This window comes from Akanthomyces muscarius, chromosome 5 (genome assembly GCF_028009165.1).
Source record: "Akanthomyces muscarius strain Ve6 chromosome 5, whole genome shotgun sequence".
Taxonomy (NCBI): domain Eukaryota; kingdom Fungi; phylum Ascomycota; class Sordariomycetes; order Hypocreales; family Cordycipitaceae; genus Akanthomyces; species Akanthomyces muscarius.
In genome coordinates, this window is record NC_079245.1 from 2,529,358 (window position 1) to 2,544,233 (window position 14,876).

The window sequence follows — 14,876 nt, forward strand, 5'->3', positions numbered from 1 at the left end:
GGAGGCCGCTATAAGAGTGCGCAGTCCCCCCGAGGGCGCAGAGTGGAGAGTTCCCTCTTCAGTGGACAATAGAGTCATACTATTGTAGTTACTATATCTATCCGCGATCTCTGTTATCACTTCCTTCGTGCTAGCCGCTATCTGACAAGATGACCAACGCCACTTCCATCTCGGTGAAAATAAAGGCTGCGGACAGTTGATTTGGGCGACTTGGCCGGTATTTTCGAACACTGGCTAACATGACAGACAAGTTGTTGTGTCATGGACAATCAAAATTTGTTTCTTCCTCTTTTGCGTAGAAGGGCGCCGATTAACGCACGCTGAGTGACCACCAACATGTCGTCGTCATGGGCAAGATTTTCAGCATCATCTCACGACGTATTACTCATAGGACGCCAGTCAGCCATGAAACATATTATTTATACAAATACAGTGTAGCTCTATACGTTACTACACTAGTTGGCAAGCTGCGACAGGTTCTATGCTCTATACGCGGCCAGGAGCTGTACCAGAGCCAGAGACCCAGCATCAATGGCCAGATCCAGCGCCATATCGCCGTCATTGTTGGCAACATGTGTATCAACCCCAAGCTCCAGCAGCATTGCGGCCGTGTTAATGTCACCGAGCTGTATGGCGATGTGAAGGGGTGTGCTCCCGCTCGCGTCGCGGGCGTTGAGCAGCGCTCCATCTTCTAAGTGCTCTAAAAGCATCTGCGTGATGGAAAGCTTTCGGCACTCTACCGCGTAGTGTATAATTGTTCGTCCCTCTTGGTCCTTTCTTGATAAATCAGCTCTGCTGTTGATGAGGAACCGCACGATATTCTCGTGACCGTTGCGAACAGCCCGAAACATGGCGTGGCTCGGAACGTCCCAAGCCGACGCCGGAGGAACGGCATCGTTTTGAAATGGTGCCTGCGCCATTCCAGGCGGCCAGAGAAGGACAGTTTGCATGCTATGCCCGTGAGGGATCTTTTGCAACGGTTCATCCGCTGTCGTCGCCGCTGGAGATTGGAATGGCGCGTAGGGCAGCGACGACACCGACTCTGGCGTGTGCACCATCTGCGGCGCTGCCCGGTGAAACGACGCAAAGTCGTCGGCCTGCGGAAGCTCGCCAGACATCTGCTGCTGCTGCTGATGGAGCGAGGGACCGCCGGGCTCAGAGGGGGGAGGGCTGCTGTAGCGCAGCGCCGCGGGGACCTTGACGTGACCCAGCGCGGGCGAGACATGGTGGTGGTGCGCTGGTGGCGAGCTGAAGTGATTCATGGCGGGATCGTCGACGGGGGCCATGACAAACTCGATGGTGGGCAGCTTTTCCTTGCGAACTCTGCCTGGTGTTTGGCTGTCAGCATCATGAGGAAGAGTGGTCGTGTTGCTAGACAACAGAAAAGGGAGAGTCATTTACGAGGGCTTTTTTTCGGTTGTTCCTGAACCATGCTTCCGTTTTTTGATTATTCTTATTCTCGAGGAGGAAGAAGTCCGTTCCTGAACGTACGTCAGCCGCAGATCAACAGAATGACAGTTGAAATGGGCCAAAAAAAAAAAAGACTCGGGCAAGGCCAGCGGGCTCGGAGTTTCTTTTCTTGGCGCTGAATGCTAAATTATACAAGTGTCCAAGAGAGGAATACGAAAGAATAAGAAAGCCCTCGCACAGTCATTGAAACAAACAAGACAGTCTGACTGCTTTTCGTCTTTTTCTTCTACCTTTTTTTTGGGAATCGTTGCCGATATGGCGAAGGAAAAAAAAAAAAAAAAAAAAAAAAAAAAGAGGGCACCGCATAAACCGGCCATGCACGGGAGGGGACTCAGCGAGGCCGGCGCCCTTTCTTTTGATTCGGTAGCCTGGCCGGTTGTCCTCCGGGATGGAGGGACCTTTCCCGAGCCATGCGTAGCCTGATCGGAGACAAGCAAGACAGAAGGGTAGTATTGCGAAAGCAGTGGATTGGGAGCCGACTTCAGCTGAATGTCATTTTCAGAGGAATAGGTACGAGAGCGAGAGCGAAAAAGATTTCCCATTCCGGGGTGGCTTATGCTGGTGCGTCTTCCGGGGGGGGGGGGGGGGGGGGGGGGGGGGTGTTTGCCAAGAGGATGGATATACGTGGGCTGAGCCGTTGAGAAAGAGGTACGTAAACTTGCCTAGGGGTTTTTCTTTGGCACCAGCGAGCCTGGTAAAATAGGTACGGTACTGGTCGGGCTCGTTCTCTCCGAGTCTTGGTTTGCTGATTATTGTTCGGCCCGTCGCGCTCATACCTGCCTGCATGCCTGCATGCCTGCATGCCTGCAGATGCAACCCCGGGCCGCCATTCAGCCGTTTCAATTCAAATAAAAATAAAATAAAATGAAAAGGCCTATAGTGTCTCAAACTCGGAAATTTCAGAACCAATGACACCCAGTAGACACATTACATAGAGCAGGTTCATCCTTTTTTTTTTCAGCCGCAATTCCACTCATGACTTTCTTCTCGTTCAGCAGCTCTGTCTCGGCAGCAAATCTGGCAAGCAGTGCAGCCTCCAAAAAAACAAGGGCCTCTCGGGTACTCAGGTACATCTACCTTGCCTTATCAAGTAAAGCTGGGTGTCTTGATGCGCTCGCTGATCCCAATGAGCCACAGCGGCCCGCTGCCCACCTTCTCGGCCTACCAACGCCACTACATTTCCAAAGGGCGACGACCAAGAAATCTACAAGACGGACGAAATAGTAATCCATTCCAAAAATTAGTCCAAATTATCGCAGTCCTTTTTTTAATTTTTAATTGTCCCTCAGCCTGCCATCATGTCGTTTTTTAATAGCGTAGAGATCAAGTTGCTCAGCCTCTCGTCTTGGTCCGCGCAAAACAGCTTCAGCCGGCCCTCCGGACGAGGCCCGCTGTGACACCGGCCCGACCGGTCCAGCTTGGCGCCGACCACCTTTACCAGCTGCTGCAGCCGACGGGCCTCAAACAAGACAACCTGCCGCCAGATGAAGCTGGCCTCATCGCTCTCGGTACTGTATTGCCCGAGGTGCAAGCTCCCCGTCGCCCGCCCGTGGTCGTCATCGTGCCCGCCACCCCCAACGCCGCTGCCGCCGCCGCCGCCGTCCCCGTCACCGTCCCCGTCGCGCCACTGCGCCGCCAGCTTCTCCATGGTAATGAGGGCAATCTCCGTCGCCACCTGCACCAGCACCGGGCCCGTCACCGACCGCTGCCACTGCCGTGACTGAACTGCCCGCTGAATCTCCTTGGTGCCCGACTTGATTATGTCCATGCACCGGTCCACGCTGCAGCTGGTGTTGTCCATTTCCGCCTCGAGGCTGGTGATGGCGTTGAGAAGGTTGAGCGTGTACATTCTGCTGTCTGACGTCTCGTGGTCTTTGGCAGGGTGCTGCGGCGCAGCGATGCTGCCAGACGTGACGGTAGCTACCGCTGTCGTGGAAAAGGGCGTCACGGGGAACTCGCCGCGACCAGGCTCCATGCTGGACGTGGTGGCCAGAGAGGCTCGCGGGCTGATGCTGTAGGATCCGTCCGTGGTCGCCACATCCATGTGGGCTAGAGAGTCCACAAAGACGCTGTCTGCTCGTGGTCGGCTTGTAGACACGGCGGCCATGGTGCTCTCTGCCGCCGACATTCCGGACGAGTGAGGCACCACCGTCTGCGCGTCCCAGTTGAACAGTGATAGCATATTCAGATCGTTTGATGTGTTTAGCATGTCTGTGAATTCCGTGAGTAGCTGCGGGTCCTCCTCCGCTGGGTCCTCGTCTCGTAGCGATGCTTCATTCGTGCGTGTCGGGTTCACGACTACCTCGTCACGGACACTCGGGCTTGTTGAGTCTGTCGGCGTCGTCTTCCGCCGTCTGCGCTTGTGCGAGTGCCTCCCAACCATGGAAATCTCGAAATGGCATTTGTATCCTGAAAAGAAAAGAAAAACGGTTGGAATGCGGTTCTCTGTGCAATCTTTTCTTCATACTCATTATTGTCAAACATACCCAAGCTCTCACATCGCTGACAGCCAGTCTTTTCGCCGCTGCATTTTACCTATGAGATCCAATGCGTTAGCTTGACATTTTCTTCTTGTGTAGACATCACGTCGGTAGGCGCCGCAACTTTGGAAGCGTGGCATTGATTACAAGCCGACCGTAACCGCCTGGGTGTATTATCCATTATAGCAATCAATCCCTGCGACCCGATCTTTTCTGTATTTTGTGCGTATTTTTCCTCTCCTTTTTTTTCCCTTGTCATCTGCTTTGTTGGTGACTTTGTAGCTTTACAGAAGTGCGATCCGTTTTTATACGTAGCTCTCTTTCTCTTTCAGATCAGCCAGCCGACCACCCGTTCGGGAATATCCAGCGATTTCAGCTCGGTAAGTAGCCTTTGTGAGTGGTCATGGTACGTATCTCTCCTTCTACACTCGCAAGGCTCCAGTGCAGCCACTTTACCGTGGCCTTTTCGCCAAGTATAAGAGTAATCGAACCGGATACCTTATCTTGAGCCCGTACGCCCTGGCCAGTCGATACAATGGCCGCACCGGAGCCGTGAACCTGCCACTTGGATGGGGTGTGGCAGCCTCTGGATGAATTGGGAAGCAGCCGCTGCAGGCATGGGACGCCGGGCAAAGCAACTTCAGCCCCTATCTAGAGACACTTGGCTGCGGGAGCTACGAGTGTGGTGGGTGAGTGCTGCGCCAGCGGTGCCTTGGGAGTGGCTGTATCTCGTGGCTGTTCCTGTTCGCCGATCGTGGTCTGAATGCTGGCATGTTGTGATACAGTGTTTCGGAATAATAATCGTATCCCGGCGAGAAACAAAGTCTAGGATGACAGCTACAGACCGGAGTCATCCTAGGCAAGGGTGGGGAGTTTTCATGGGCATGTAACTTATACTCTTCGTGCCCTTTCACTGTGGCTGGCTGATGATCCTAAAATCCTGCTGTGCAGCCTGCGTGGTCTGGAACTGAACTCCCTTCTAGCTTATGCGGGGTGGAAGGGTCTTGGCGGGTCCAATGTACATAACTAGAACCTTGAGGGCACAATATTCGGGCTCGGAGCCTGTTGTAGATACTGAACGATGGGCGTTGGGGGAGGGAGGCGTGAACGACAGCGAGGCGTGAACGACAGCCGGGCGTGAACGACAGCCTGCCGGTGCGAGCCCACGCCGCCTAGCAAGCCGGAGGCACTTCAGGGTAAGTGGCACTTGTCTGGGCACAGTAACTTGCGACGCATGTACATGCTTACGTGCCTTCTGGTTTGCTTGGCAAGGGCCTGCCTGGCCCCTTCGTGCATGCACACCATTCTTGAGTACCATGTACCTGGTCATTTAGTGCCCTGCACATGGCACTGTAGCGCATGTAGGTGGCTCTCTAGCGTCTGTCCATGGCTGCTCAGGCATATGCAACTGGGTTTTTAGCGTGCGCAGTCAGACTTGTAAAAAAAAATTAATTGAAAGAAATAAAGATTAAAAGGAAAAAAATACCCCTCCCCCACATCTTCTTGTGAGAGTGCCGAGTGCGACGTTGTTGATTATTATCCGGCACAATCCAGCCCCAGCCCCCAGCCCAACCTGTCAGCCAGCCAGCAGGGGGCTATCGGCGATTCGCCGAAAGTTTAAGTGCGCCCCCTGTTGCTACGCACCCTGCGTGGGAGCTGAATCCGTCGGCTGATCGCTGGCTCGCTCTGCGTGCTGGAGGGTGTGGCAGGGACTCTGTTGTTGTCGTCGTTGTTGTTTCTGCCTGCTGCCGTCTTGCACCAAAGGTTTCAGTCCACGGTACATCGTGGGTGGTAAAGAAAGACATTCCGACCTTGCCGACGTATCCAATTCCTTTACAAACGAGCTGGTTATCAGATTTGATCGTGGCGTTTCATGGCAGAGTGGGGGAGGATCCCGTACACAGCCGGGATCAGCAGCTTGTGCGAGCGAGCAGCGACCATGTTTTGTACGTTTCCCTTGCAAGGACTAAAAGAAAATCCCCCTGTCAACCGGGCATAGCCGTGTCCACAATGGCTTTGCGTCGCCGGCATCCGATAGCAGCATATCTGCCGGCAAAGACGGCGTGGCGTATCGGTGGCATACGCCCTCGCGAGAACAGAGAGGCTTCAGGGGGATATACCGGCCAAGGCAGGCACTTATTCGGTAGTTGGAAATGAGTAGTGTGAAATGTCGTCTATCTTTTCTTTCTTTTTCTTTTTTTTTTTGTTGGTAAAATGCAAAACCTGCAGGGCGAGTACTAAAAGTCCCTTCCAACGCCCATGCCGACACGGCGTTGCGCATATTCTATATGCGCAATGCCGTAATTCCATATTACCATACTCCCTTTCATGTACCCAAAACTTTGATGCTTCTGTATACAAGATTTCCAAAGAGTCATTTTCTCATGTTTATTTATAGTCTATGCAATCAGACCATCGCTTCGCACCCTGCCAAGCCAGAAACCATCGCTGCTCTGCAAGGCATGATGCCGGACTGCGCGTAACACTCTCTTATGGCTGAATGCTTTGTTACTTTTCGTGACTTACTTCTTAAATAAATTTTGATCTAAACTGCATTCTTTTTGTTTCGTGTGACCTGTCTAAAATGTGAATGTGTAGGTCATAAACCTCCCATCGAGGAGGCCTGCTGCGACACCATGAATATGTTTGCAAATGCGCCCTTTTTGCCCCTCAATCAAGTACTCATGCCTCCTGAGGCTTATTAAATAACTTTGAATTTTGTTTAGACCTTGTCTCAGAATAGATAAGTGAAGTCGGGGCGGGTAAAATGTCGTTTTGTCAAACGTTGGCGCTGGTGGCCGTGCAGCCTCATGTAAATCTCCAAGCTACACGAAGCATCCGTGTCGCTGCTATCCAGGCTTCACAATCGTCGAAGCTCACAAAATGCAGCTAATCTATCTCTCTGTTGATATCGTATCGGCCATTATAGAGGCTCAGTAGCCTGCGGACTTCATCCTCCGACACTGCCATGCGCATCATATATTAAAAGTCACCGCGCCGATGGGAGCCTATAACGATCAACACTAATGAGATCCCCTAGATGCTACCTGACCGTACATCAGCAAATAGCCGACGGCAGTATACCAAGGCGATGGACACGCCACCTACTGCAAACGCTGGTCCCCCGAATATCTCATTGACGCCCCATCAGGTCACAGCCCTATCGATCCTTCTGCGACCCGAGCCGATTTACATCTTGATGTCTTCCTGGGGGGGTTACTTCAAATGTTACTTGACCCCTCCATGGCAATGACGCCATGGCCAGCACGTCATGGTGTGGTGCGCCGTGCGTTGACGGGACGAGGCAGAGCCGCTTTTGGTCTCCGGTCACTGCAGCAGGGTAATTCTTTCAATAAGCCCGCGCCTCCTGTGGCCGTATCATGCTTCTTTTCATGTTTGTTCCTCGTAGACTACTTTCGGACACTGAAAAGATGGCAAAAGAGACTGGGACCGGCGGCTCTGATCAGTCAGGCTCGGTATGCCGCATTTTTACTACTCAGGTTGCGAGAGGCCGCCTGATTAACAGTTGACTGCTTTAGTGAGTCGGGGCCTTACAAGGTATCAAACTTTATGTGACGTGGATTAGCTAGACGAAGCACGCGGCACAATCTTCACGGCACAACCAACGGCCAGTGGACAATGGTGGTGCCCAACCTACACCACACACCTGCGCCGGTGTGCTGGATCGAGAAATTTGCTCGAGATATAAGATTGCGACTATGAAGCTATTTTTCGGCGTCCGAATTCAATTTCAGCGTCAAATTTTGCGCTGCTTTTTATAGTATCTTGCATGACTAACAAGCTGGTGTCTACGCCAGCCGGGCGCCCATGTTTTACAACCAACTGCCTGGACTCGTCTCCATAACCACGCATCTTGATGCCCTCGAACACATTTACGCATCTCAACGGTTGTCTTGCCAAGAACATGGTGGCTTTTTCGTCATCAAGTAGTAAGTCATCATGTTTAATCTTGCGCAAAATAAAAACTTACTAGGCGACCACACTACACATTCACCAAAATACCCCAAAAAAAAAAGACATTTACAAAGAGCCGAGGAACCAAACTTACAATCGGCAAATCCACAAGAAGATCCTGTTCGACTGGCCAGGTAGATCGTTTAATGCATATCATTCTATGCATATGTAAATGAAGAGAATGATGTGGTGCCACTTCGTTAGGTCACAGCTCAGCTACTTTACCTGGTCTTGCCCGTGCTTCCAGCACACCGAGAGAGACGGACAAGTCGGCCCACACCGGTGCCATTTAGCTGGTTATGAACCAAAGTCATGGCGTGCAAACCTTTTCTTGTAAAACCGCCGGCATATTCTCTCGCGCATTGACGTTGAGCCTGAAGGCATCAATGCTGGCGTGCGCAGGCCCTTGTTCCGTTGTGCTGTTGTGGCCGTGGTGGTCGCTGGTCGCTTCTGTCTCCCTGGAAGACGTCGGTTTGTACGCTTGTCCTCCCTCTTCCGCCCAGCTCCTCTTCTAGTCAGTGAGTATGGCTCTTGTCCCTGGTCAATTTGCACCTAGTAATCGTGTTATTTCTTCTTCTACTTCTCGGTGCCGCATTGTGACGCCCGACAATGGAAACAGTAGTGCTCTGGAAATGGAAAGAGTCCAGAAGCAGAAAGCGCCTGAAGGGCAGGGATTTGAGGTGTAAAGGAAGCGGAAGCGATCCAAAAATGGAAACAATTTAGAAGCTGCCAAAAATGGAAGACGGAAAGTCAGAGGGTAGTTTCAACCGTGGAAAAAGAGCCTGCGGAAACGACGATTCATTCCGCCTGCTGAGTAGGTCCTTCAGTACACATGCGAAGTAGGCAGAACGGCAATCGCTTTCCTGGACAACGCGACGAACATATTAATTATAGTTTTCATATTGTATAAACGTATTAAGGCTTCGTCAGATAGAAATCCGATTACTAAAGCTATTTAAAAAAAAAAAAAAAAAAAAAAAAAAAAAAAAAAAAAAAACTCACTTATAAGCTTGTCTGCAGCTAGCGACAGGCCATCCGATATTGTCTTCACCATATGGAGAATGGGTTCACCTCGCAAGGCATCCGCCCATATCCTCACTGTAAATGCAGCGAGCCTCCGAATCCGACCAGAAGCTTCAGAGTCTTTTTGCACTTGCGAGGCGTACAGTGTTTCGTTGACAATGGCTGCAATCATGCCCAGAAGCTTGCGTTCCTAGATCCGAAGCGCGCCCTCGCCTTCAGCCTGAACCAGGGTCGCAAGATTCTGTAGCCGGAAGCTCGTCAGGCAAGCACACTCAATGTGACTCAACGCGTGAACAATGCTCCAGTTTTGGGCGTGTGTATGACTCACGAAAGCAATTCCCTTCTTCACGATGATACCTAGGACGCGGGTGCATTGCAGCATGGCGAGATCCGTGCTAGGCGAGCGCGCTAGGTTCATGCCAGTGCCACCGTAAACCGACTTTGCGAGGCATGCCGGGTTTCTTGTCATGACGCTGCGGTAAGGTCCGAGGTCCACAGTAAGCCGGATATAGGCAATTCGAAGAAGCGCAGTAGAGTTGAAAGCGACCGGCCCATTTCGCGACAAAGGGTCCAGCGTTGACTCAGGGGCGACGCTCCAGCAGTGTTGCCACGAACGCAGAGCCTTGTCCATTCTATCCAGTGTCGCCTGCTCGAAGCATTTCTCAGTGAGATCAAGATCTATAGACTGGCGCTGGAGGAAGATTTGCTGAACAAGACCGTGGATCAAAATATAATTACCAAAAGCCGAAACTGTGCTTGTGCTGTTGATTTCAACTCCGCGCAATATCGTGCCCAAAACTGAGGCAAACGTCGCCTCTTTATGAGTTCTTTCGCTTTTTACTCGGTTCCACTTCGCTTCTGTTTCTGCTCGCCACATTTCCATTGGGTGTGGCAGCGAGAGCATAACCTCCCGATTCACCAGAGGTGGAGGGACATTGAATGCCACAGACTGAAGACTGAGTAGAGTGAATCCCGCAAAGAGCGTGCGCCTTCTCTCTTCTATTCCTATCCACTTTTCCCAATTCACGTTGCCAGTTATGCAATCCGAGCTTGAGAGACCATTCGTCCGCAGCAAGACAGCGACCTGGCTTGCGGACTCCAAGCTGTCAGAGACCAGATCTCCTCGGCCCCAGGCGGACATCGCTGTCAGTATGACAAGAGCTTGCGTAGTTCGCAGAGATGTCTTGGAAGCTTTTTTTGCTTCTTGTAAGCCTCTTTGACCTCCCATTTCTTGGCTGTCCAAAGAACCAACTCTATATAAAGCTCCCAAAGACTTCCAATGTTAAATTTGGAGCGTATAAATGCCACATCGCTGCTTTTACCTCGTCCAACAGCCGGATAACATGTCAATATGTCGTCATCCAAACTCTTCCAGCCAATTACTGTCGGCAACGCAAGCTACAACACCGAATTGTCATGGCCCCTCTGACACGCTTTCGGTCAGACGATAACAACATCCCCCTTCCAAATATGCTCGAGTATTACACGCAAAGAGCCAGTACGTCAGGAACGTTGATCATTGCCGAAGCGACGCAGATTTCCCCTCAGCACTGCGGCGGCCCCAATGCTCCCGGTCTGTGGAAAGCCGCTCAAATTGAATCTTGGAGCAAGATAACCGAAGCTGTGCATTCTCGAGGCTGTGCCATTTATTGCCAGCTGTGCGCACCTGGCCGCGCTGGTCGTCTAGAAGGCCATCCGCTCTACAGCTCTAGCGCAGTGCCCATGGAAGCCAGCGCGACTGTGCCACAGGCCATGACAAACTCGGAGATTCGGGATTGCATTCGAGACTTTCGAAATGCAGCATCCAATGCAATCGAGGCAGGATTTGATGGTGTTGAACTCCATGGTGCTAATGGTTATTTGATCGATCAGTTCAGTCAAAGCACTTGCAATAATCGCACAGATGATTGGGGTGGCTCGGTCAAAAACCGGTCCAGGTTCATTTTGGAGGTTGCCAAGGCTGTTACTACGGCCATTGGTAGCAACAAAATTGGAGTCAGACTCAGCCCATGGAGTACATTCCAAGGTATGAAGATGGAGGAATACCACGCGGAAGAGCAGTTTTCGCATATTATCTCGGAGATGAAGGCACTGCAGCTTTCGTATCTACACCTGATCGAGTCAAGAGTTGCCAACAATGTGGACTGCGAGAAGAAGGAAGGGTTGGAATTTGCTTTTCGAATTTGGGGAAACCAGTCGCCAATCCTTGTCGCTGGAGGCTTCGACGGCGAGTCGGCTCGTTCCGCAATTGATGGCGAGTATCAGCAACACGACACTCTTGTCGTTTTTGGCCGCTATTTTGTTTCCACGCCAGATTTGGTCTTTCGTCTAAAGCACGGGCTCGAGCCAAACACCTATGACCATTCCGCCTTCTATACCCCTGTTCAGAGCAAGTGCTACATCGATTATCCGTTTAGCAAACAGTTTTTAGACCAGTACAAGGCATAAATTGATAGCGCTGTGTGCCTCAACAGCGGCAACAAGACCAATTTTCAGTACGATACTCTACCAAGACTTGTTTGCCTTGTTGCAATTGACTTGTATAGTATGCAGGTGCTGCTAGGTGTATTGATTATGTATTTAGGTGCGAACAAAATTTCTGGGCAACCTCAACCCGGGAGAACGCTGATGGCGTCGGCAACTCAAAGGCCTCGCGATCGCAGTCGCGCCAAATAGTTGATGTTCCCGAGATTCGTCTGCACGAGATCGGCGACGTCTAAGCTTCTAATTAAAATCCAAATCATACCCAGCAGGTCGAACAAAAATTCACGAGCCACTGAGAATTATTCTCAGATGAACGTGGCGAAACCTTGATGTTTGGGATTTGTAAGCTTCGCTCGGCGGATATCCACCAAGCAGCATTTTTACCCCAAGTGCAGTCGCGACGAAATTACTAATGTATAAGTATTATAAAGAGTTGGAATAAACATAAAAAGAAACACTATATATTGCTTTTTTAAATTGTGTAAATCACGCACTGCGTACCAAGAACATTTGCGAGAAGTACATGCCAACTCGCATATATCAGGTAGTCAAAGCCCTGCCCGCACAACAACTCACACTCCAGCTGACCAAAGGTTTCCAGAAAACATCTTTCGAAACCATGTCTGCGGAGAAGTACAATAATCCTCCCGGCGCAGCGCAGAAACACAGCGACTTGGGGCATTATTCGCAGTCCGTTGACCTGGGAAATGGAGCCATCAAATGCTCGGGCCAGGGAGGCTGGGACCCTGAGACCGGGGCTCTGGACGCGAATGACAGCGACAATCAGATTGAGTTGGCTATGAAGAATGTCGACGTAGTTCTCAAGGCCGCCGGTCTTCGAGGATGGGAGGATGTGTACTTGCTGCGTTCATACCATTGCGATATTCGCACATCATGGGCGCCCACTGCGGAGGCTCTCCGCCAGCGAATTCCTGGTCATCGGCCGGTCTGGACTGCTATAGGAGTTGCCAATTTGGCATTTCCCGCCATGCTTATTGAGCTAGAAGTTGAGGCTCGTAGATCAAGCTAAAGAGTGGCCACTTCAATAGTGCAGGAGTACTAGTGGAGAGTAAAATGATTGTCACTATTTATTGTTTCGAATCAAAAATGAGCTGATGGATCCTTGAAAAGGTCAAGTCTTCGATCTTGCTACCATGACAGCTTCAGCTCCCACTCTATCTTCTACCTTTAGCGTGCGCTGTAAGTTGACGGCTAAAAAAGAGCGGCTATCAGTGGGTGTTTGGGTGGTTGCGTTTGGGATGTTACAAAGACGGATGACGAGTGAAGCCCAAGTTGGGGAAGACTGAATCTTCACTTCTTACCAATAAGCCCCATGAGCTGCCAAAGCTGCCAAAGCTGCCAAAATTCCAGGCCAAAGAGATGCCTCTACCACTGAAACGACGGTGCAAGTGCGCTGTGGCGCACCTGCACCACAGCTGCCGGATTCTGCTGCGTCGCCGCGACACAGGCAACGCGGCCGACTCATCAGCGGGCACCCGGCGCATCGCAGCAGGATCAAAGTGGCGCCAAAGCTCACCAGTTTCAACCAATAAAATCCCACTTAAACTAAAAGTAGAGTCATCTTCTTCATTTCTGGTCATGTGCACCTAAACGGTCGACTAAAATATAGCAAGAAAGCCCGCGCGGCGGCTCGGAGAATGAATGGCAGCCAATAAGCGACCAAGCCAAACGGACAATTTACGATTCGAACCAGAAGAAAGACAGGGCCATGTCAGACGGAGAATAAATTCACTACCTGCACTCATATATCAGATTTGAGTCTATGTTATAGAATATTTGGGATTAATTTATTTCGCCATGGGTATAGTGTCAAAGCTATGCTATGCAAAAGCAATTGCCATTTCCATACACACAACTGGTGCTACTTTTTATCGTGGGGGGCGAAGGACGCCTACTACGGAAGCCTTCCAGGAACGCTCAGCTAATTCCGCTATTCGGCTTAAATGGGAATGCTAATAATAGTGAGGCCCCGTGAATGTGTCCATGTCAATGTAACGAGAGTTAGCATTACCGGCGGAGGACGCAATTGAGCGTGCTAGTTATAGTGACCCGGCGCTTTGCGGTAATTTGGTGTAGGGTAGCGATACGCCCCTGCTCGAGGCGAAGCTTCACCAACCTACAACAGAATCGCCAGTTCTGGCTCAATAGTTACTACCCAACATCGATGCGACATGACACTAAAAAAGACGAGAACAGAGTGGCGGATGGTTTGACCTCAACTAGCGCTTCAAAAACGCATGTCAACCCGCTGTTTTCGTAACGCTTCTAGCTCTTCATAGTTCAGCAAAGGGTCTTGGCCAGCTTCTTCCGATGAGATACAATCTGGCTCTACACGAGCATACATCCGAGGTCCTGCAGATTTCGATGCAGACTATGCTGGACGAGCTGCAGCTAGATTTATACGGAAATAGTCTGTTGCGGTTGGTCGATTTCGGCCACGAATTCGGACACGAATTCGGACACTTTGTCGAGTCCCTCGCTCTGTACGAGCTTCTGCATAACGAATGCATTTCCGTCAGCATGTTAATTTCCTCGCACCTAGCTTATATGAAGAATAGACTCTCGTTGACCGGGCTCGAGTAGATTTTAAACTGCTCAGCGTCTCTCGACCTGCCCGTCTACGCGACGCAGCATGAATGCTACACCAGTTAGACGCTGTGAGCAAAAATCAGCAACGAAGGAATCAAGCACAAGGACGGACAGCTGTTTCTAGCGATTCCAGAAAAGATTGCACAAGGCGCTTTTATTAATAATATATTGGATATCAGTGCTGAGGTGGCGGAAAGGATAATAGACTTGCTCGGAGAGTATCAAGGATATCGTAGTGCTGCAGTACCAGTAGCAACTGCGAATAGAAGTGTCGTCCAGGGGCTGCGCCCAGTGGAGCAGGTGCTGGCTGTGAGCTGCATACTAGTAGTTACTGTAAGCTTGCAACTGGATAAAGTATCACGGCGAGCAGGGCGGACATACCTAGATGCCTGTCTATGTTTTCGACGACCGCCGTGATTGACGGGGACGCTTGCAGGGCACGGGGAATTTACAGTTTCGCGGGACGTGGCGGAGCAAGTTACGGCACATCTGAGGATTTGAACGGGATGAGGTTGGAAGCAAACTAGTTGCCGCCAGGTTGATGGTGCCCCCGTTCGCCTCGTTTGCTACCTAGCTTGCGGCGGCGGCGCCATGGAGCAATCGAGCAAGGCTGTGAAGTGGCGCTATACCCCGGGGCGGTGGGAAGTGGGTAGTAGATTCTATCATGATTGCCTCTAATTTTAAATCTTTTTTAACAAAAATTAGCCAAAAACTAGAAATGAGGAGGTTGTTGAGTGAGGAAGTTGATGTAGTTTGCTAGCTGTTTGAGACATGTTTGCCGTCTCAGAGACAGAGACATCACTAAGGGCCGACCCTGCAAAAGGTGCCGCCCGG

The 14,876-nt window shown here is 51.0% G+C and overlaps 6 protein-coding genes across 6 annotated transcripts; 2 read left to right on the forward strand and 4 right to left on the reverse strand.

Moving 5' to 3' along the window:
• Nucleotides 1-479: 479 nt before the first annotated feature.
• Nucleotides 480-1,432, reverse strand: LMH87_010141 (uncharacterized protein; the record flags this gene model as incomplete). The annotated part of the gene is made up of 2 exons (XM_056197250.1): nt 480-1,327; nt 1,402-1,432. The coding sequence occupies 2 exons, from the start codon at nt 1,430-1,432 to the stop codon at nt 480-482; spliced, it is 879 nt and encodes a 292-aa protein (XP_056054319.1).
• A 1,323-nt stretch (nt 1,433-2,755) lies between these two features.
• LMH87_010142 (uncharacterized protein) lies at nt 2,756-4,131 on the reverse strand (the record flags this gene model as incomplete). Its single annotated transcript, XM_056197251.1, has 3 exons — nt 2,756-3,879; nt 3,957-4,005; nt 4,075-4,131. 3 exons carry the CDS (start codon nt 4,129-4,131, stop codon nt 2,756-2,758), a joined length of 1,230 nt encoding a protein of 409 aa, XP_056054320.1.
• A 4,335-nt stretch (nt 4,132-8,466) lies between these two features.
• Nucleotides 8,467-9,831, reverse strand: LMH87_010143 (uncharacterized protein; the record flags this gene model as incomplete). Its single annotated transcript, XM_056197253.1, has 3 exons — nt 8,467-8,477; nt 8,928-9,138; nt 9,277-9,831. 3 exons carry the CDS (start codon nt 9,829-9,831, stop codon nt 8,467-8,469), a joined length of 777 nt encoding a protein of 258 aa, XP_056054321.1.
• Nucleotides 9,832-10,364: 533 nt separating this feature from the next.
• LMH87_010144 (uncharacterized protein) lies at nt 10,365-11,396 on the forward strand (the record flags this gene model as incomplete). Its single annotated transcript, XM_056197254.1, has 1 exon — nt 10,365-11,396. One exon carries the CDS (start codon nt 10,365-10,367, stop codon nt 11,394-11,396), a length of 1,032 nt encoding a protein of 343 aa, XP_056054322.1.
• Nucleotides 11,397-11,955: 559 nt separating this feature from the next.
• On the forward strand, nt 11,956-12,462 carry LMH87_010145 (uncharacterized protein; the record flags this gene model as incomplete). Its single annotated transcript, XM_056197255.1, has 2 exons — nt 11,956-11,976; nt 12,034-12,462. The coding sequence occupies 2 exons, from the start codon at nt 11,956-11,958 to the stop codon at nt 12,460-12,462; spliced, it is 450 nt and encodes a 149-aa protein (XP_056054323.1).
• A 1,609-nt stretch (nt 12,463-14,071) lies between these two features.
• LMH87_010146 (uncharacterized protein) lies at nt 14,072-14,635 on the reverse strand (the record flags this gene model as incomplete). Its single annotated transcript, XM_056197256.1, has 5 exons — nt 14,072-14,092; nt 14,155-14,162; nt 14,290-14,363; nt 14,424-14,531; nt 14,613-14,635. The coding sequence occupies 5 exons, from the start codon at nt 14,633-14,635 to the stop codon at nt 14,072-14,074; spliced, it is 234 nt and encodes a 77-aa protein (XP_056054324.1).
• Between the last annotated feature and the right edge of the window lie 241 nt (nt 14,636-14,876).